General features: G+C 41.2%; 2 protein-coding genes across 2 annotated transcripts; both read right to left on the minus strand.

The window, feature by feature from the left end:
- Positions 1-495: 495 nt before the first annotated feature.
- LOC306699023 (guanylyl cyclase inhibitory protein) lies at positions 496-2,736 on the minus strand (the record flags this gene model as incomplete). The annotated part of the gene is made up of 5 exons (XM_079163524.1): positions 496-632; positions 1,399-1,504; positions 1,596-1,745; positions 1,921-2,053; positions 2,666-2,736. The coding sequence occupies 5 exons, from the start codon at positions 2,734-2,736 to the stop codon at positions 496-498; spliced, it is 597 nt and encodes a 198-aa protein (XP_079019650.1).
- Positions 2,737-5,601: 2,865 nt separating this feature from the next.
- On the minus strand, positions 5,602-17,451 carry bmal2 (basic helix-loop-helix ARNT like 2). The gene is made up of 17 exons (XM_079163035.1): positions 17,333-17,451; positions 12,432-12,558; positions 12,275-12,334; positions 12,136-12,177; positions 11,796-11,953; positions 10,778-10,857; positions 10,352-10,444; positions 9,719-9,836; positions 9,467-9,616; positions 8,529-8,772; positions 8,175-8,281; positions 7,669-7,819; positions 7,489-7,559; positions 7,260-7,374; positions 6,980-7,070; positions 6,136-6,235; positions 5,602-6,032 (listed from the first exon to the last, which is right to left on the minus strand). The coding sequence occupies exons 1-17, from the start codon at positions 17,388-17,390 to the stop codon at positions 5,875-5,877; spliced, it is 1,923 nt and encodes a 640-aa protein (XP_079019161.1). The 5' UTR covers positions 17,391-17,451; the 3' UTR covers positions 5,602-5,874.
- Between the last annotated feature and the right edge of the window lie 5,616 nt (positions 17,452-23,067).

A 23,067-nucleotide genomic window follows, 5' to 3' on the forward strand; every position in this document is an offset into this window, starting at 1 on the left:
ACTGAGAGGCACAGTAAACATTACAATATGTTTACTTAGAATTGATTTAGGGTCTTTGTGAAAGTTAATCTGGCCACAAGTGCAGAATGGATATGTAATAATATAAAATGAGAAGGACAAGTATACAATTTCATTGTCACGTGATGTTCATGACTTACTCGAGAAGAGAGATGATGAGACACAGAAATTATGAAAACTACAATCAAATAATACAGCAAATAAAACAACAACAAAAGAACAAAACAAAACATTGATCCAAAATACGGTAAAAAAATTATATAAAATAAAACAAGGCAGAAATGAATGCTTTTCATATTGTGATAACTTAACAAGACAACATCTAAAATGTCTAGTGCTCCTCAACTCCATCTCTAAGTTATTGTAATGTAATTTGTCAGAGGGAATAGAAGATGTGATGCTGTAACAATTCCTCGAAATCCAAACATCGACTGGGTAATTCCTCTGCTTCCAGTGAATAGAATAACCCACTCTGGGTCACTCATGGGCCCCCAAAGCGGTGTCAGTCCTCAGGGGCCTCTCCACCTTCACTGTGCTGGGGTCACATTCCAGCATCTCCCTGATCCAATCATCATCCAGCGCTCCCTCAATGAACTCCTCCAGACTGATGACGGCTACAGACATAACAAGGACAGACAGTGATTACAGACAAAGAGCAGAGGACAGACTATCAGTATCAATTGGTTCACTTCCCTACTTAATATTTAATACTTAATATAAGTGAGCAAGAGCTTACTGTTTGTAATGTTAGTCTGCCAATACAAGTGCCTACCAAAGTAGATATAATTATTATTATATACGTATGTATGATGAATATTAGTTGTCTTTAACGTTTTTCTAAATGTAAACAGTATGTACACCATTTACAACCTAAACTGTATCCTCTACAGGAGAGAAACAAAGCACCATTCTGAGGCCCTCACTACGCTGTAGCATACATGCTAAATGTTTTGAACTTAATACCTTTTAGGTTCAGGATTCATCTCATATATGTTTAGTAGATTCAGCATTATTGAACATTACACATGATGTGGTTTATCCTCAATTAGATGCATTATCTCAGCTTTAGGCATGTGCTTGCTTTATCTTTTGATAATTGAACAACTATCTTAGAGTCTTAGACTTGTCCCAACTAGTAAAAGTTTATTTTTAGGCTTGCATCACATAATTGACATAAGGGCTTTAATAAAAGTCAATTTGGAGTTTCAGAGTTTCTATTGTTTCATAATGGAGTATTTGGGGGTATTTTTAAGGTATATTTAACATAGCCATTATCTTTATGAGTCTAGCTTATTGAGAGAAGAAAACATACAAAGTTAATTTGGTTCCATGCTAAAATAACACGTGATTTCAAGCAGAAAAGGAAAATGATTTCTTCACCATTATTGTCTTTATCTAACCGCATAAACATCCTGTTGGTACACTCCTCGGCTGTAAGAGGGTTGGGTTCGGTTAAAGCAGCTGTCACGCTCATCTTATACACAGCCTGTGAACAAAAGGAAACACACACACTAGTGGGACAGAAAGATGCGTCTGTGGTACCATCTCGTGATCAGTAAGAGTAGTAGTGAATGTACCTGCATGATGTCCAGCATTTCTTCCCTTGTAATGGCTCCGTCTCTGTCTTTGTCATAGAGCTTGAATGACCACCGCAGCTTCTCTACAGCCGAGCCCTCGATGAGCATGCTGATGGCCATGACATACTCCCTGAAATCAACCACCCCGTCCTGCAGAGAAGCGCCCACCATTAACATCTTTGTTTGCTATTCATTCTTCCCGATTGTTGTCACTTTATGTCGCATTACTACGATACAGCATTTAGTATTGTCCCGTTCCAGCTGTAGTATTCCCTCCAGACTCACGTGATATACAGCGTAAAGTCATGCAGTGTAGTTCGCTCACCCCGTTATTGTCCAATGTGCGGAATATCTGTTCTGCATACTCAGCTGACTCCCTGCCCACTGTTCCATTGCTGAAATGCCTTTGAAACTCATGAAGAGTGATCAGCCCACTTGGACATTCATTGATAAACTTTCTATAACAAAAAGACAATCAACACATTTGTTTCATTAAGAGAGAAGAACAATGTCAGAAGCATGGGGCAGTTTGGATAAAAGGTCAGATCTGTAGAAGAAACATGTCCTTCGATATTAAGAGAATTAAGATCAACCTCTGTGGGGATTACACGTGTTTGAAAGCTTGCTTACACCCTGGGACATAGAGTGTTAAGATAATTAGGCCAAATGATTTTGAACCACTTCACTACAACATGGCAAAGTGAAGCAAATCAGCAGTGTGTTAGTAGGGCTAGAGACACAATTCCTCAACCGAGTACAGAAACTAAAAAAAAGAACGAAAGAAACAAAAGGCAAAGGATGTGCTTTGTAGATTTGTCTGGAAAATACCGTATTCTACACAACAAAAGGAGACCTAGTAGTATGCTTTTTGAAAGTTGCTTCAAAAATCTGCAGTTTAAGCTGCATCTATAGTTGTAGCTACGCATGTTACAACTTTTCACCGCTCAGAGGGGAGCCTTGGACGTCTCCACTCTCTCCAAACTTTCATTTACTTTAACAGCCATCTTCTACCTGAATACACACTTCATTAACAGCGTCTGGCAATTTTAAAAGCCAAATGAAAATCTTACCTGGACCACTCGTACAGCTCAGTGACATAAGACCCCCCTCTCCTACTAGGCAGAGTAGCAGCTTGGCCCATTCTGTAAAGGAGCAGCAGCTTTGTATTCACCACTGACTTTATATACATAACAAATCCCAGCTTATGGTATGCTTTCTTAATTGCACCAACCAATGCCGTACCCCATTTGTTAAATTACTCCGAGCTAATCTCCTCAGAGGGGGGAACAGAAAGGAAGGCTGTAAGTGGGTTCAGTGTAAGGTAAATGTGATTACTCATAAAGCAGACTGCTGCTTCTCAATTGGCCTCATGTTTTGGATTCAGTGAGGCTGCTCACAAAGTGTGCCGTCTTTCTGTTCAATTTCAAATATATATATCTGAAAATATGCCCCAAGTTCCTGTTGATGGTTTGTTAAACTAATATTTATTAACAACATGACAACAAGAAAGTCCAGACATGTTGATAGCGTAGCAGCAACAGACGTATACAGTAAGTGGTTCCTCTGGGGCCCAAAAATCAAACCAGAATAAATTTAGAGTGACAGGAAGTGGTACAATGGAGGCAGCAACAAGCTGCCAACAGCCCAAAATAAGATTAATGTCCTTCCTCCTGTGCAGCGATAGTTGCCTGTGTCATCAGTCCTTTCCATTTCTATTGATGCAACTAATGAATTGTGCACAAATGGTCATGCAACTAGTAACAAAGCCGGGCATCGAATCAAAACATAATGTTCCCTTTCTTAAAAACTCTAAGTCACCACCAACAGAGGAACAGGGACCAAAATAACAATACAAAATGGACTTGTTGCCTTTAAAAAGACCAGTCTGTGTCTATGGCACGACTCTGTAGCTCTGCTTGTTTGGTTAGGTAGTGAGAGAGTGCTCAAGCCAACATGTACAATACAATTCCTGTGTTATCCGTCAACAGGCTTCCGCTTCATTCACGATGTGCACAGTATGCGGCAAGTCAATCCAATGATCCTTTCAGTCTGCGGAGGTTGCCAGGTGCGAGGCGGCCTCCATAAGCAACACAGGTTTATCGAGTGTCCGAGCAGACATGTCCAAAGGCACTTCAGACACAGGCAGGAGGGTCCTTGTGAGCTCAGCTGGTCCACCCACTGGCTCATTATTCAAGCATTAGATCAAGAAAAGACCGTTCTCTTTAATTCACAACAATGTCTTCAAGAGTTCTTGTTGGAAAAGTCTAAACAGTCCTCGTGAGGTGACTATAAACCGTGTCCTGAGACACCAATATGAATGATTGCATGAAAGATACACAGTTCCATGTATTGTATATTTGGGTAGCAATACAACAGATATTTTTGACTGACTGGTTTAGGTATGTGGTTGAAACACTTTTTTACAAAATCTCAAAATGAAGCTTACATGTACTCAGTTTTTTTTTAGCACACTCCCACCGAGACTCCAGGAATCTACAACACTCAAAATCATTCAGGTAAAAGAAATGTGATAAATGTAACAAACAGTCAAACGGGTATCAAATAAGCCCATAATCAAATAGTTTTAAACAAACCAATACAACAACTTTCTTCAACTGAAACTATGTATATAATGTTCGTAGTATTTGGCATCAGCCAGGCTGATGTGACAATTTGACATACTTGGGTATTTCTTCATTTGTAGCTTATATTCACCCATAAGGCCATCTGGCTACCACATGATTCTCAACAATGGGTCACTAACATTAATCATGACATGATGACTGTCAATGTTTTGTTAGTAAAAAAAGATGTACAATTGTAAAAATGAGCACAAAAAAACAGACAATTCTGCATGAGGTAAATTGCAAAAGGGATCCACACAACTGAGTGAATCATCCAAGTTCTCACCAAATGTGATATATTTCAAGTCAGCAGTATAATCTTCTGCCTTCTGGAGTTTTACAGTCATGCATGATATAGGAGGGACAATTGCATGGAGTTAGAAAGCAACTAAAAACGACCATGTCTTTTTAAAAAGGGTCAGTACATATTATAAAGGAAAAGAAAGGCTAAAGTTATGGCTTACCTGCAAGATTATAAAGCTGACAATAAGTGTAAGAACACAGATGCACAGGTGAACAAGTACAGACTCTTTAACAATATATAGTTTGAGGTAAATATGTAAAACTTTGAACTGGAGGACAAAATACTGTTACAGTTACTCAGAACTGCGTCATTCTATGAGTAAACGGAGCGGCTCTGTTTCCATCACTCCCTGAGTTTAACACTTCTACCATCGGACTCAGAGATCAACCTCAAACAGGTTTTGATAAAATGTCTAAAATGTGAAAGGGGTTTGATGCCAAACCTCCATTTTAGCAGCTCTAAGGTTTCACTTTACATGAAGTATTACGGTAGTGCTCAGAAAGCCCTATTGATTCATGAATGGTCAACCATCAAAACTGGCTGCTCTCTGACAAATGTATGTAGGTGGATCATCTCTGCCGATAAATATTTAATGTTCTGAGCTAGGACAAATCCAATCAAGGGCAGCCAACATTGAGGGATTAATATCTATACAAGGGTACATACTAAAATATTCTTTTCACACAAACTATCCCTTTAGGACAGATATAGTTTGAAGACGTGGTGTTTGCAACCACACCAAATCCACACATATACAGTTTTTTTTCAAGTCAGTGTACAAGTTAAGAGGTTGCTGGATTGTTTTCATGGAGAATGTTCAGATACTGACAAGAGCAAATCTCTGAGCGGCACACCGTTAGGTGACTCAAAGTTAGAGGTTATGGAAGTGTGGTCTGCCGTGGTACACACTGGCTACCAACGGCTTGGATCCTGAGGGGTAACAGAGATGGGCCAGGTCAAATCAAAATACAACCTTTAAAAAAAAAAAAAACATGAAATCAATTCAGTGCAATTGTTTGGTGTTTTTTTTTTTTTTTTTTTTTGCATCATCACTTCTAACCCGTTCAATTGTAGGTGGAGGAGAGAGTCCCGTCATGCAACTGTCATTTGTGTTCATGGGTTCTTCAACCTTTACGAGGACTCCTCAGTTAAACTGGAGGATGCCAGTAGATGTGAGGAGAGCAGTGAACAACAGCGTTTCAGGGCAGGCAAACCGCTGTAAGGCTTTAGAGGCACATCCTCCTTCCGACAACAAGGTGTCTCTTGTTGTTGTCGATCCCGTCCCATCGCAAAAATGATGTCCTGGTGGTTTTTTTCGCAGTGCTACTGCATCACACTGTAAGAGCAGATTCTATAAAGACCAGTGCATCTCTTCGAAGTCCACAGCCTCGCCCACGTTTGTGTCTTTCTCCAGGAGGCTGATGAACACTGCCATGGCTGCTTCGTCATTGCTAAGGCTACTAAGCCCCGGTCCAACCACGCTGTCCAAATCCTGCTGGGAGTTGCCTTCTGAGGTAAGATAGGGTGAAAGAAAGGAAGAAAATCAATGGATTTATAAGAGGAGATAACTAAAATGTATAAATAAGGTCATGAACCGGAGCAGTGAGAGTACCCATGAGTGATTCTGCCCCTGAGAATGCAGCTCCCTGGGGCTCATCCTCTGAGCTGGACTTTCCTGGAATCTCCATTTCGGTTGCCTCTCCATTTGGCACCTTACGACCAAAAGAGGAGCACATTTTAGCCCTAGCAGGAACATGGCAGAAGTGAAGTCATGATGTAAAAACAAGAGGAAAAACTCAATTCTGTGCAGGCCCAATTATGCCTTCCAACCTTTGTAGGAAATTCACCATAATTGCCCAGTACATACAGCGGTAATTGTATTAGTTTATGGTTTTTCTAAGGAAATATTTGCCATTACTGTGAAATGTTTAAACACCAAAACCAGACGGAGCTTCTTGAGCCAGAATGCCAACTTTCTGCTTGGTTTTATTAAATATATAAAAAGAAATTATCAGCTAGGTGTAAATCATTGGAGGGGTTTAAGATTATATTTCTGCATTTCATATGAAATGTTTGGCATGTCGTGCAAATTACTACGACAAATTCTTTTGATATAATTTACACCTTACTCAGGCACCTTACATTTTGCAAAGAATAATGGGGCAAAAACAATAATGTTCACATTGATTTGGTGTCATTTCAACTTATAGTTTCAACCATATAGTTGTTTGACTGAACTTCAATTCAAGTGGATTTCCAGCAAGTAGCACTGTCCAAATTTTACTTTAATGTGGGCCTAAACCCCTACAACTACAAACATATATTGTTTTTTATTTCATAAATTACACCCAGCTGTTTTGGAATGAGCTAGTCTGAAAAGCGTCATGCAGTTTTGTGAATAGAAAAGCATTTGAGACAGATGCACTAAATACAGATATGTTGGTACATACAATTACATTGTTGCTGATTTGATTGTGAGTTTGGAGACACTTATCGCGTGGTAGACTGAACGGGCTGACGCTACCACTGGAAGGTGATGAGTTCATCCTAAAGAAACACACAAATCCACTTAAAAACTGCAGTAGTAACAGAAGTAACATCGTCAACAACTTACAAGCAGAGCAACTGTGGCAAAAAAAAGACTTACTGAACTACTCTCTTTGTAATTGTCAGATTTACTTATCTCTATCGCTGTAAGAAGAAGTAAAGAGGACTTGCTCTCTGGCGAGGCCACACCTGTTGTAATCCAGCAGCTCATTGGCAATCTGGGTCCCAATGCTCCCAGCATAAATCATAGCTCCAGGTGTGGTGGAGATGCCTGGTATAACTGGAAGGGACTTCTTGCCCTCTTCTAGCAGAAAAGACAGTTAAGAGTAAAATGAACAGACATGTGCTTTACAGTGTGCAATGGCTTCACAATTTTCAACTATCACAGGGCATAAGGTCTTTCTTCACTTTAACTGACCGTCAGAAGTCTTGTAATTGCTCGACTGTTCAGGCTTGTTTCCTGAACGATCGGTTCGACTCTGATCGCACCTTGTCGTGGGACGAAAACACAGGTGAAGTGCCGATTAATGTACAATGTATCTATCTTGGGAACAAAGATATCTAGGTAAAGCACAAAGGGACTGAAGCATATACTCACGATTTAACTGTGTTAGTTGAAACTATGTATTCCACTTCTTTGGTCCAGGGATTTACAAAACTAAACCACTGACTTTGCAGAGTGACGAAAGAGCCATTTTTTGTTTTGAACTTATAGCAGTTTGTCTCCATTTTGTCTTTACTCCGCAGCACTGTGAACATCATTGGAAAGTAAAGCATCAGTATCAGTATCAGCATCAGTATGACCTGTTTAAGGCAGAGAACACCAAAAGCAAAAGGACTAGCGGACAGAAATATGGGGAACCCGTCACAATTTTGCAGCATACTAACCTACAGGAGTAAACGTCAGATGGGCAGAAATTCAATAGGTGATTTGCCTCTTTATCAACACATTCAGCTTAATTGTAAATGAACATTTGATCTAAATAGACCTAGATAATTGAAGAATGTAGGTATCATCTTGGCATACATTTAAAAATAATAATAAAGGATCCAAGACAATTACAAAAAAGATAAACGGTATAAGGTCAATGAAGTGTTATTTGCCTTTTCGATGATTGTCAGCTAAATGCGGTAAGTCGTCTTGATGGAAGTACTCATAGCATGATGTCCCAAGCAATTCTTGGGGAAGATAACCAAGAATGGTTGTGGCTCTGCAGAAGAAAACAAAATAAAAACGTAAGTATTAAAAGAGCATACAAGCGTTTCATGCTAGTATGAATTTAAACAACTGTATTATCTAAAATACTCAAATTGTTTTCATATTGACATCAGTATCAAAGACATTTAGAAATGTAAATGGGAGATATTTTAAATGTCTCAATGATTGTACATGTTCTCAAAGCCATGCACCAAGACGTTACAACCCTCTACAACCCCCTCATTGAAATTAAATTCTACCTTTGATCGACAAAGGTGAATTTGCCATCCATAGCATAACGTGTGAAGAACTCCGTGGGTTTAACGCAGACTTCTCCATTAACCTGGGGAGATGAGTGGGAGTGCACGCGTCCCAACGCCACCAGGCAGCTGAAGTGGGAGCTATCCTGCTTGTCTGCCTCGCCCTCCCCCTCTGCTCCAACCTGACTGGTAGGCCAGCTGCGCATGTAGCCTGTGCAGTGGACCGTGCAGTACTTCTGCGACTCTGTAGGCACATGCAGACACAAATCACAATATAGTATATACATATATATATATATATATAAATATAACTGGGACATTTCGAGCCACAGTAATGTCAAAAGAAAAAGGTTATTACTTATTCTATTAAGTGGAATAATCATACTCTAGGTTTTGTAACTACAGTTCCCATAATGCTTTGGAAAACGTTAACAGGAAATATAATATTGCCCTGGATTGAGGAAGACACTAATTGGCCCTATTAAAAGTATCCTGAATAAGCTATTAGCAGCTCATCTTTGCAATCAGCAAACTACTTTGATACTGAAGATGACTTCAAAACATGATGATTCTCAGGTAAGTTCAGGAGCCATAGAGCATATCTTTCTGTTTTCTATGTGGATTTCCTGGACGTTTATTCACAATGGACATCGCAAAGTGTATAAAGATTCGATCCAGGTGACTAATGACTGAGGAGTTGTCTGATTTTTGACTCAAATTGTGCAATTCACTTTGGAAAGTGAAGTCAATTATCTTTGCCTCGCATCTCTCCCTCTGCTCCCTCCTCTAAACCTCTGCCTCACAGTTCGAAGACCTTCACACCAATACTTGAATAGAAGTATACCTGATAAATATCATAATAGCAGTTATACACAAAACCAAATACATTGACTGTACAAAAGTGATCTGCTGAATAGACCACTGGATTATTTTCCCACCTTTCTTTTTGGAGGTGCTTGCTTGGAATTCCTTCTCCTCCACTTTGACAGAAATCTTGTTGTACTTCATGCGGCAGAAGAATGAGCGGCGTGCACCTGAATACAGTCGCACTGCACCGACTGGGAGGTCAGCCTGGACCTGCAGGCCCGCTGGAGACATGACAGGAGTGTTACATGTGCGTTCTCTCTCTCTCTCTCTCTCTCTCTCTCTCTCTCACACACAAACACAGACAGCAGAAATAATTGCTTTACTTTTAGCATCTATCAGGCGTTCACGAGGGTATAATTCAGAAGCTGACAGCTGCTCCTTCACTTTTTCCATGTCCTTTGGGTGTATGTAATCAAACAGGCTCTGTCCAATCAGCTCCACCTGTAGGAAGAACAAACAGCCCTAAACATTGTGCCCATGCTCATGACAAGAAATGTCAAAACCATTCTGCATGTAAGGTATTTCGCACTGACAAATAAAAAATGTAACAAAATACTTGATTGAGGACTGTTGACCCCGGAGCACACCAGATACTGTGCGTAGCGGATTTAGATTTAAGTAAGATTGAGGGAGAAAATACAACAGCTCACTCAAAGCTTTCCTGAAGAACAGCATAAGAATATCCTTAAGTAATCCAAAATATGGTGTATATACACTGTGCTCTTTGTTTTTCATCATCATCAAAGAAGCCAGGTGTGTCTGCTGAGGGTTACTTTCACACAATGCTAAATGTGGTGCTACAGGCCCATGCACGTGCTGGTGGTATTATGATAATAACCCTGGTGGGTTCTAGTCCGTTAACAGTGGTACCACGACAACACAACCTATCTGGTGTGTCCGGGGGTTTTACATGAACAAAGATGTTGCTGGTACAGTAACAAATGTAAAAGCATTACCCGACTATAATTTAACATCTTCGTGACGGACTCTGAGACAAAAACTATTTTCCCACGATCACAGCCCACTACAAACAGGAACCCATCTGCAGCCTGCACAACAGAAAACATGAGAGAAAATAAGGGGATCCAATGTGATGACATGGTCAAGACAAACGTAAGAGGCCATCGAGTACATTTCTGTTCTATTTATATATTCTATAAAAACAAAATCATTTAAAATTCTTATCATGAAAAATCAGCGCATCAATTATCAGAGTCTAAACAGTGATTACAACTAAAAATGTAATGCATGTTAAGAATTTTGATCATCTCATGCTATCAATATACTTTATATATATATTTACTTTTTGGTATCAGATGAACAGAACCCAGTCAAGCAGGGGTGTTGTCGCTAGCATGACATTAAAGCCTGATGGTGTTTACCTTGAGGACCAGGTGTTTGAGCTCCTCATCAGGGAGGAATGAAGGCTTGTAGCTGGATTCAGAAAAAGAACTTGTTGAACCTGAAAACATGGAAATAATTGTTACACGGCCAGTTCAAAAGGTGAGATTACTATATAACAGTTCGGCATTAGGTATAACTTTATTACAACAGTCAGGTCTAAGAACTTCAACCGATTTAATTTTACCCAAACTAATTGAATCTGCATCTGTCAATATGACATATTTTGGCAAATTAAAAAGTTGCCAATATTAGCAACCTGTGCAGACGACGTCACGGCGCTAAATCCGACTTATACTGCATTAATAATAAGCAAAACGACAATGTGATTGCCATGATATTATGTTTGTTCATAAAAGGACTAACCGAGTGTTTCCTTTCACAGACAAATACCTAAAACGGTGAAGCAAAGCTGACACACCATCCTCGTCTTATACACAACACTCACTCTCTCTCGCGCTGTAGAAGCGGACCGGGCTTGTTGTGCTAACCTCAGGCACATGTTGCTTACAGTTTTCGGCGCCACTGTAAACGTTTCTGGACTGAAATAGCGCTTTTAGCAAAGCAGAGCGGAAAGCCGCTTTTGGGCTGTTTCTGAAATGCGCCTGTCTGGTCAACATTTTGTAATGTTTTGGCTGACTCGGATATTCAGCCAGGGGAAGGCTGCTCGCATCTACACCAAGAGACACAACAAAGTAATTCAAAATGTCCTCATATGTGATTTCAGGCCATTTTCATGTTTCATCTTCCTAGTCGCCGATGGACGTGGTACTGTAAAACCATCTGATTGCCGCTTTTTAGCTGCTGAATGTTCCCAAATATCAACATTGTCTAAACCGCTATAAGCGCTCAACTGGAACAAACACAAATGCATTCGAAGCAGAAGGGGAAACAATAGGCGGGGCAGCAAAAGGTGAATATAGTACGCACAATAACATACATTTATCATCAGCCCTGATGGGACAATCCACATTAAAAAATTAAAACATTTCTAGGTACCTTTGAGAGATTTGAGGTGCTGCACTGCCATTCTGAGCACAGTGAGTTTGTCCAGTTTACGGGACATGGGGTTACAAGAAGGGATCATGGCTGACAGGTTGTCAATGAGATTGTTCATTTTGTCCCGTCTCCTTTTTTCAATTTGGCTATGCGGCTCTCTGCAGAGACATTAAATAAGAAATAATTCAGACAATTAATAATTTCTCCTTTCAATTTACAGACTATCTTAACCTGTGAAATATTGCATGATATTATATAAATATATCATATTTTAAGATTGATGATATTATTAGAAGAACATAGGAATGTTATAAATGTGATGGGGTCAAATTAAACCGACCTGAAGCACTTGATTTTGCCATGTCGGTCCTCTCCATCTGACCTGTAGTGCAGAAAAACACACATTTGAAATGTAACTGAAGAAGAAAATCCCAAAATAAACAGGTCAGCTCTGAAACCCCTATATTAGCACACAGTACCCATTTTGCTCATCTTCCATATCTTCCATATCCATATCCATAGAAACAGATTTTGTATCCCTAGGAAGAAAATTCATCAATTACAACTTGCAACAATTTAGGTCACCTGATTCAAGAGATTTTCTGTGAGCCAAATTAGAGCAATCACACTACTTACTGGTTGTCCATGCAGCCCTTGCGCTTCCGGGGTATCTCCGTGCTAAAGGACATATCGACAGCTGAGGATGGGGTCATCGCGCTGGGCAAAGAAACAGAGCTTTGGTTTTCATTAACCAGCACCTCTTCTGAAACACACAAGACACAATGAACTGTAGGACTCGATTTCATTTGCAAGCACATCGATGCATTCCCGCCATGTAAGTAAATGTGTAACAATCCTTCCTCGTTATAACTACCATCAAATGTTTTAATTTTTAATTTAACCTTTATTTAACCAGGAGAGTCCCATTGAGATTAAAAATCTCTTTTTCAAGAGAGACCTGGCCAAGACCGGCAGCAGCATCAGAGACACATAGTTACAGACAGACAACACAAAACAAGACAAGTTAAAAGAAAGTAAAAGTTAAGAGAAGAAAGTAAAAGTTAAGAGAAGAAAGTAAAAGTTAAGAGAAGCACCCTTGGGGAAAAGTAGGGAATTCTAATCAGCTTATTGAGCCCAAGCACACATGATCAGCAATTCCATGGACATAACTGGTTGTTCTGGTATAGCCGTGTAACACCCCGTTGCTCTGCAAAAGAGGTGTGGTTAAAGTTCATGACCGTCATCACTGCAATGTTTTCCAGGGGAAAGTGACAGGAGTGCATACAGTGTGTGTTCCACGCTGTGTTCAAGGGCTTCTGGAGAAAAAACAGTTTTCAGTTGCTCGCCTCGTAGCAATTGTTTGGTTGAGCGAGCGAGTGAGCTTCTCACACGTTTATTTATGCTTCAAGTCTATTTCTGTTGTGTTAAGCGAAGCGTAACTTGCATAGACCGCTTTCTAAAAATCACATAAATATCCTGCTGATTATGTGGTTTTTAACTTATTTACTGTATCTACATCGCTTGATCAAGGCTCTGTCCACGCGCTTGCCTGTTTCACTACAGTTAGGTTAACCACCAAACCGCAGGGATACATGTGTTTTCAATGCGGTGACAAAAAGAAAAAAAAAGGTCAGAAAAACCTGACTAAACCCGACCTCAAAATCCAAGAACACTGCTCCGCACATCAACAGTAAAAAAGCTGTAGTAATAGGCTGTTTATTAGCATTTCTTACTTGTGTCTCGTAAATCATTCATACATACAGTACTGTCCAACTCCCACCAGTGTAATGCGTTATCAACTGATATTGCTCCTAATAGCTAACTCGGCTGGAGCAAACCCCATCAAGCATGGAAAATTAATTGTAATGTTTTTTTAGTACTTATTCATAACTAACTTTTACAATCAGCTTTGTTTATCGACTAATTCAGTGTTTTGTTCTCTTGTCCCATAGCAGGTGATTTTACTGATGAGTATTAATCAAAGAAGTCAGCTGCTGTCATCTCAGCTGCGATGGAAACTTGTGTACATTTAAAATAAAAAGCCTTAGATAAACCCATTAATGAACTAATCCTTTCAGCCCTAATGTCTCAGCCCAGCTAAAAACAATCCATATGCTACAAAAACGTGCATGCTGTCAATGCCTGAATGTTGATGCTTGTCCAACCTGCTGTGGTGGAGCTGGTCAGAGACTACAGACAAGACATTGCAGCTCTACTGCCTCCCTTACTGCAGCCTAGTGTATATTCTGATTCATGTGGAGCTGCCATGACTGTGATTTAGTCATGGCCTCAGCAGAATGGTTGGGAGAGAAACTCGAGAGAACAGCTGATACCAATGGCACCTATTTTCTCTGCTCTACAGACCCTGTGACCCGAATAGCCATTAACAGATCAGCAACAACCTGATTTTTAATCTCCCTTCCCCTGTCAAGATGTGTTGGATTAGAGGGTTAAGATTTGTTTACACTCGCGCTTGGCGCTGTAGCGCGAGCCTCCGCAGACGGCGCGTGAGCTCCGAGCATGAACGGAAGCGTTTGTACTCGATGCGCTGCAATGCGTACAATCAAAATGAACAGTGAGGAATCAAAAAGACAAAGAGTGTAACCCATAGATATGCCCACAGACTGTTGGTGTAACCGGCAAAAAGCCATAAATCAACCTCCACAATGCCGAGGAGGGATTGTAATCTGTAAACTCATTACCTTCATTGCCTTCGCACGAGGCCTGTAAATAAACAAGTCAAGTATTACATGTATTAGAACGAGAAGAAGGTTGACTATCCTGTAAACAATTTGATTTCGCTCCTCCCGTTTCTAAAGCATCTCAAAACGTATTGGCCTGTTTTGTATAATCCCATAACATGTAAATAGTGTTTTTACCAGTGAACGATTTGAGACAGTCACGTGATCGGGCGCACCGCAACCACTTGCGGAGCCAACACGCCCCACACCACACGCCAGCCGACTTCACTACGGCGAGTATAAACTTTACAGTGAAGGCAACTAGATGGCTGCCAACTCCCATAATCTCTCCTGTTCTCACGTGTTAATTAACTTGCTTATTCACCCAACCCATCATTGAGCATCTGCTGCACTTGAATAAACCCATGAGCTGTACTGTATGTGTCACACAGTAACAGCATCACAAGAAACAGGCTGATTGGTTTACCATGTTCAAATTTCAAGTTATTTATATACATCATTCAATATATAAATATATTTATTTTATTCACACAAGTGTGCACACTTCCCGGCAAAGATGCACGTGTATTCATATATCAATGGTCAAGATGGTCAAGTGAGCTCTCGGACTAGGAAATTAAATTGTATTATAGTCGGCATATTCATTTGGTATACATTAAATGTAACTTCTGCATTTAATCCCTAGTTTACTGCTGATTAGGGGGTTTAGTGTCTTACAGGACAGGACAGCCGCCGAGGATCCTGTTGTTGCCGCCGACCCTCTCTACCCAATGAGCCACGGCCTCCCCCGCTGATCAAGTTAAATATACAAACAAACATCTGGGATCTGCCCAGTAAGTCCACAGTGTTTCATGATTGCCACCGCAATAGCTTGATTCTATAACACTCAAGTCACCATGACACATTTACACTATTGTAACACACAGTTAACTTCATGCTTAGTTAATACCAATTGGTGGAGGAGAATCGACTAGATTCTTCTCTTCATTAAACATATTGTTAACATGATTATTTGTGTTGAAATGCTTGTATAAAAATAGAAGTCAAGATCCTCTTTAGATTAGTTCCATATGGTCACTTTGAAAGGTCCACTGTGGCATCCTGACTGGGCACTTAACATGACAGACGCTTTTAGAAGTGGCAGCCATTTTATTACTCTAACAGCAAAGCTTCCTCCCCGCTTGCTTTATGAGCGACAATATGTTAAAAGCCTACTAAAATGGAGTATCCTAAAACGATGAATCGATTTGTCAATCGACTGAGCAAAAATGTCAAATATGAATTGATTCCAGCTTCCCAATTATGAGGATTTGTTGCTTTTTTTTTGTCTGCTTGCTGATGTTCCAGTAGTTTCCCAGAAGTTTACTGAAAGCATGAATACTTTATTTATCTCTCTGATGATAGACCAGCACTCAAAATTGGTTTTAATGAGTACCCTTAACCAGAATTGTACGTTTAGTAACTGGTCTTTACCTTTGACAAAAACAATTAGTCCATCAAGACTAATATTTTGTCAAGTATTATTAAAACTACAAAACAAAAATTATGTTTTGTTTTGTAGTTTACAGTGTGTTATTTACAAAGATACGGAGTTTGACCCCATAAATTCATGCACATTGACCATTAAAAAAACATTATCCACTATTGGTTCAAGCTTTTTTAGCCAGTCAGAGGTTTTTAAAAAATCAATTGGTGGTAGTATATAAAAATGGACCATCTCAGCAATTATCAAATTAAAGTTAATGATCCTTTTGTACGATCTTCACATTTGTAACTACCATGCAATACCATTAAGCCAATCATTGTCCTAATGCAAAATACAGAATCTTAGCCTTTTTCTGCAGGAAGAATAATGTGACATTGAATACATTTCATAAATGTAACATGCATGTGTAAAATATGCATAATGGATAAGATTGCTGATTGTGATCACAGGACATTGAAAAACTTCAGCCCATAGTTTCGCTCAGTTTGATTTCAGAATCAGAATCAGAATCAGAACCGTTTATTGCCATGGTATGTTGAACATACAAGGAATTTGACATGACGGGAAGGTGCTTAACATTTAACAACAACAACAACAACAATCAGTGCAACATTTCTGTGTTAACCTGAAGTCATAAATATAGGATGGTGCTTCGACAGTTTACCATAGATTTATGTTTTCAACAATAACTTGTGTTTATTTCTACAGGTGAAATGAAGTTGTTCTTGGCCTTACTGATTTCAGTCATTGTAATTCAATGGCAGCTCAATATATGTTGAAAAGTAGAGACGTAACGTTACAGTCGCTATGCAACAAGGACATTACAATTGCATGCACTCAGCACTAATGCTAGTTTGACACTAGTCTGTGTCGGAAACATGGACTGTGTATGTAGGAAAGCATGAGCATAAAGAATATACAGTGACAATTACCATGGCCTGCAAAACCGCCTCTGACAGACTTAGTAAACAGGTCTTGCTACCATGGCTAAGCTACAATTTGCGTGTTTCAGTCGTTTAGGTTAAGACTAACGGTCCATAATGTACATGTCATTCATGTTGTCATTGATAACAAGTCGAGATGTAACGTCCATGTTATGCACAATACGCGGTTGACACGATAACCATCGCGCAGTGTTACATAAATGGCGCTGATGGAGAGTTTGCTCTACTGATCTACTGACCTAGTTTTGGAGTAGCGCGGAGTTACAGTCACCCGAGAGATTGTCAAAAACATAAACACACCACTGCGCTTCTCTCTTGTCTGATACATCTCAATGCCGCGCATACGTTGTCTCACCCAGCGTCAATATTCAAACGGGTGACCAGCTTAAGTAGGGTTTTAATTACCTGCCGGTTCAACTCCCGATCTGTCACCGCCGCCAGCCGCTGTATTCCAGGCCGACATGGCTGGACCCGGAGCCGGAGCGCTGGGGCCCAGGACTCCAATGCATGGATGAGACAGTCGACTGACGTTACTCCGGGATGTTGCTGTGTTAATAGGACATAATGTGGGGGAGTCGAGACGGCGGCAGAATGTTGCACAACTGCCTTATATTCTCTGTATGCAGAAAAGAAGAGGGAGCCCCGACGAGGAAGACATAAAATAGTCCCCTCCTATAGCCGCAACAAAATCACCGCTGCAGCTCGTTGCAGCTCCATGGAATCTCTCCTTCTTCCTCTTTACGTGTTATGTCGTTTGGCAAACAACTTAGTGGTGCATTACCGCCACCAACTGGTATGAAGTATGCATCGGGTCTGAAAAATTCACTAATTCTAATAATAACGAAAAGAAAATGAGACCAATAACATAAAATAAATAAGTCAGTAACCCTCATCAAGTTTATCCTTATAATAAAAAAATAAATAAAGAGACTTTTGTCAATTAACCCGCCTGCTGTGGCAGGGTCTTTTTGAGACATTGCAGAGGCGTCTCTCCAGAGAGGGGATGCACTGACACCACTTTTTTTCAGACCAAGTACAAGCAATTACATTTGAGTGCTTGCCGATACTGAGCACCGATATGAGTAACTTTGCAAACATGTTTTATTTTCATCAGATGCTCCTCACCTTCTGACTGTAGCAAATTGAATATATAACATGATGCTGTTGCTGACATTTTAACAATCATGTTACATAAACAATGTTTTCCTGATTCAAACAAAACATAGCTCCTCGCAGTAGAGATGTTAATAATTAACAGTTTAACCTTCATATCAGCTAAACAGTTAAAAGAAGATCGGGTGCGGTTGTTTTGTGAGTGCGTATGAGTAAATTCTAGTCTCTGTGGAAACTTTATCAGTGAGCTAGCTAGCTAGTTAGCTTGCTCGCCAACTTTACCCAGGACATTGCAAGCTTTAACATATATATGTATATAGTAAAATAATTTAGTAAAATCAACAAAATAAAATAAAACAGAAAAGCGAGGACATCACGATGACATCACGATGACAGCCAGTCTGTAAAAATGTGTTAGAATAGGATGGCAGTGATGTCACACAAAGAACAAAGATGCAATAATTCGAATGACAACAATTTAAAAACAAACTCCATACACCAGAATTTCTTTCAGGTGGAAGTGTTTGCGGACGTCAAAGAGACACGAGGAAAGCGAAAGGAAGGAAGAAAGACAAATATGTCTCAAGATAATTTACCCGCTGCTCTGGGAGCACACTACCAGACAGAGATCTATAAATCCAAGGAAGAGTGGGAAAAGATGGAAGAGGAGAAGTTGGGATTTAGTGGGAACAATGAAAATATGACTGCTGAGGAAACCCAACTTGAATGTCCAAAGAATACAAACCAAACCGAGATTAACAGTCTGTGGGCAACTGTTCATGACCTTGAGCAGCGTGTAGAGGAGGATCAGCGAGACTATGATGAGAAGTTGGCCAAATGTAAACACCGGCAAGAGACAATGAAGTCAAATATCAAAAACCTTTCGACAATATTGCAGGATTGCGAGGAAAGAGAGAAATCTCTGAACAAGCAGAATCTTCTGGAAAAACAAGGAAACACTACACCTCTTGAACGGACAGATGACGCTACACCTCTTGAACGGACAGATGATGCTACACTTGTTGATCGGACAGATGACGCTACACCTGTTGATCGGACAGATGATGCTACACTTGTTGATCGGACAGATGACGCTACACCTGTTGATCGGACAGATGATGCTACACTTGTTGATCGGACAGATGATGCTACACCTGTTGATCGGACAGATGACGCTACACTTGTTGATCGGACAGATGATGCTACACCTGTTGATCGGACAGATGACGCTACACCTGTTGATCGGACAGATGACGCTACACTTGTTGATCGGACAGATGACGCTACACTTGTTGATCGGACAGATGACGCTACACTTGTTGATCGGACAGATGACGCTACACTTGTTGATCGGACAGATGACGCTACACCTGTTGATCGGACAGATGAAGCTACACCTGTTGATCGGACAGATGGCGCTACACCTGTTGATCGGACAGATGGCGCTACACCTGTTGATCGGACAGATGGCGCTACACCTGTTGATCGGACAGATGGCGCTACACCTGTTGATCGGACAGATGGCGCTACACCTGTTGATCGGACAGATGACGCTACACTTGTTGATCGGACAGATGACGCTACACTTGTTGATCGGACAGATGACGCTACACTTGTTGATCGGACAGATGACGCTACACTTGTTGATCGGACAGATGACGCTACACCTGTTGATCGGACAGATGAAGCTACACCTGTTGATCGGACAGATGGCGCTACACCTGTTGATCGGACAGATGGCGCTACACCTGTTGATCGGACAGATGGCGCTACACCTGTTGATCGGACAGATGGCGCTACACCTGTTGATCGGACAGATGGCGCTACACCTGTTGATCGGACAGATGACGCTACACCTCTTGATCGGACAGATGACGCTACACCTCTTGATCGGACAGATGACGCTACACCTCTTGATCGGACAGATGACGCTACACCTCTTGATCGGACAGATGACGCTACACCTCTTGAACGGACAGATGACGCTACACCTCTTGATCGGACAGATGACGCTACACTTGTTGATCGGACAGATGAAGCTACACCTGTTGATCGGACAGATGATGCTACACCTGTTGATCGGACAGATGACGCTACACTTGTTGATCGGACAGATGAAGCTACACCTGTTGATCGGACAGATGGCGCTACACCTGTTGATCGGACAGATGACGCTACACCTCTTGATCGGACAGATGACGCTACACCTCTTGATCGGACAGATGACGCTACACCTCTTGAACGGACAGATGACGCTACACCTCTTGATCGGACAGATGACGCTACACCTCTTGATCGGACAGATGACGCTACACCTCTTGAACGGACAGATGACGCTACACCTCTTGATCGGACAGATGACGCTACACCTGTTGATCGGACAGATGATGCTACACCTGTTGATCGGACAGATGATGCTACACCTGTTGATCGGACAGATGACGCTACACCTGTTGATCGGACAGATGACGCTACACCTGTTGATCGGACAGATGGCGCTACACCTGTTGATCGGACAGATGGCGCTACACCTGTTGATCGGACAGATGGCGCTACACCTCTTGATCGGACAGATGACGCTACACCTCTTGAACGGGCAGATGACGCTACACCTCTTGATCGGACAGATGACGCTACACCTCTTGAACGGACAGATGACGCTACACCTCTTGATCGGACAGATGACGCTACACCTCTTGATCGGACAGATGACGCTACACCTCTTGAACGGACAGATGACGCTACACCTCTTGATCGGACAGATGACGCTACACCTCTTGATCGGACAGATGACGCTACACCTGTTGATCGGACAGATGACGCTACACCTGTTGATCGGACAGATGACGCTACACCTGTTGATCGGACAGATGACGCTACACCTCTTGATCGGACAGATGACGCTACACCTGAGGAGAGCCTCCTGAAGGCTCCAGCTACTGAGGCTGAGAGCAGAAGTTTGTGGCGTTGGTGTGGTAAAGGTCTACTGAAAGTAGGATCGTATGTTGGCATTACCATCACCGTGGGTGTATTTATTCACATGGGAATATGTGCAATGTTTCCCAAATACTGTTCTGAACTGCTGAACTGTGCCTGCAAACTGCGACTGTCCCTCTTCAACCTACAACGCATCCCACCTCCTCTCATTTATAGATGACAACCTAGAATGATGACCTTTCTCCTAATGTGAACTGTGATCGTAACAGTGTTGAAATTAAGTCTAAAAAATAAAACTTCTAAAACTTTCCACGAAATGTGTCTGTTTGACTTTATAGAGGAAGATTTTAGAGTAAGATCTTAAGTATCAAGCACGACCGTTCATTATTACAGACTACTATATTACTCTGTCGTATTTTTTTTAACTAAGCAATTAATCTACTTCCTGTTTACACCGTCACCATCATGCCCAATGTACGTGAATAGTCACGTGATATTCGTTTTAAGGCGTTTTTAAGGCGATATTTGTTTAAGAAAACAATGCTGAAACGCCGTGTTGTCGGAGATCGTTTTAGTTTGTTAAAACTCTGTTTTAAAACGAAAACGTATTAGTGTTGATGTAGCCTTGGGAGCCACAACAGAGGGGCTGAAGAGCCGCATGCGGCTCCGGAGCCGCAGGTTGCTGACCCCTGCTTTAAACCAACAGTTTGCCAAATTCAGTAATCACATTATTGTGGTAATGTTACAATTCCTGGGAAGCAGTAGAGCAGAGTCGAACAGAAACAAGAAGACTGCCAGGTTGGATATATTATACGGTTATCTGCTGCTGCAGACAGACAGCAATTTAAACACTCGGCAAAGTACTGACAACCAGCTCTGTGTCTCCAGGACCACGTTTTAACATGATGACTCACACACGGACTCACAAAACAATACCAGCGTTGCTGTCGTGGCTGGTAAATACACACCTCATAAAGTATCTGTTAAGTTTACACAAGTACATACTTACTATACATACATCTTGTAATGGTGTGTTATCCTGGCCAGGTCTCCCTTGAAACAGAGATTTTTGTCTCAAGGGACTTCCTTGTTAAATAAATGGTTAAATAGATTAAGTATACGAGATGAATATACAGTACATCTAATTTCAATCATTTCTGATCTGATGCCATACGAAAAAAGAAGGCAGTTCCATTCGGGTTGTCTGTAATGGAACTGTGATATTCCTGGCACAAATAACCTTATTTACTGAAAGAGTGTCCACTGGGAATTGAGCTCTCAGTTCATTTATACAGTGCATAAACAGCTGGAGAACCAGCATCACCCTGAGCAGTTGCTCTGCAGCAGCCCACAGCTAAAAGAGACTGTTGGGGCTCAGGCCCGCACCATCCGCTCTACTGTTTAAACTTTAAAATCTCACTTAAATGCTGCATATTTGATTATGGATTGAAGGAAACTCACTGTGAAAACTGACGAGTTTAGCCCTGCTGTCAAAACAAGCTATTCAGGGAAATGCCCATCTGTGTCAAAAAGTAAGAGATTGGTGTTGTTTGTAAGTCCATGAACTATACAGCTTCATGGCAGCAGTTATTTCTGTCACACCCCCAGAAAAATAGTACTCATGGAAAAGTGGGAGTCTGAACCTGGAACTTGATGGCTCTGTCTTAGGTTTCACCTGCTCCCATTTTACACCACAGCAGTCTAGCTTATCCTGTCTCCTCTCAATGCCACTTGTCAAGCTCATGCATATTTAACTGTTCGTCCTGCTATCAGATGAGCCTTACTAGCTGAAGGGGTGGAGCTGGGGAGATGAGGAGGATGATGTGTTAAGCGAGGGGGCTGGGTTTTTGAAAACCATCTTCACCTGCCCCTCCTCACCACGAATAGATGCGTTATGAGACGGAGAGGAGATCTAGGCAGTTCGTTCGGATCAGCTGCGGACAGGAGCGGGCTCACAATGCCGAGAGACTAAAACCTGGATTCTACACTTTCATGAACTGGATCTTTAGAAGATGAAAATAGTTTCAGAGGCTCTGGCTGAACGGTACTTTGGACATTGAGGAATACTTCAATATCATCTCTCCCTCCAC

Source organism: Pholis gunnellus (genome assembly GCF_910591455.1).
Source record: "Pholis gunnellus genome assembly, chromosome: 7".
Lineage (NCBI taxonomy): Eukaryota > Metazoa > Chordata > Actinopteri > Perciformes > Pholidae > Pholis > Pholis gunnellus.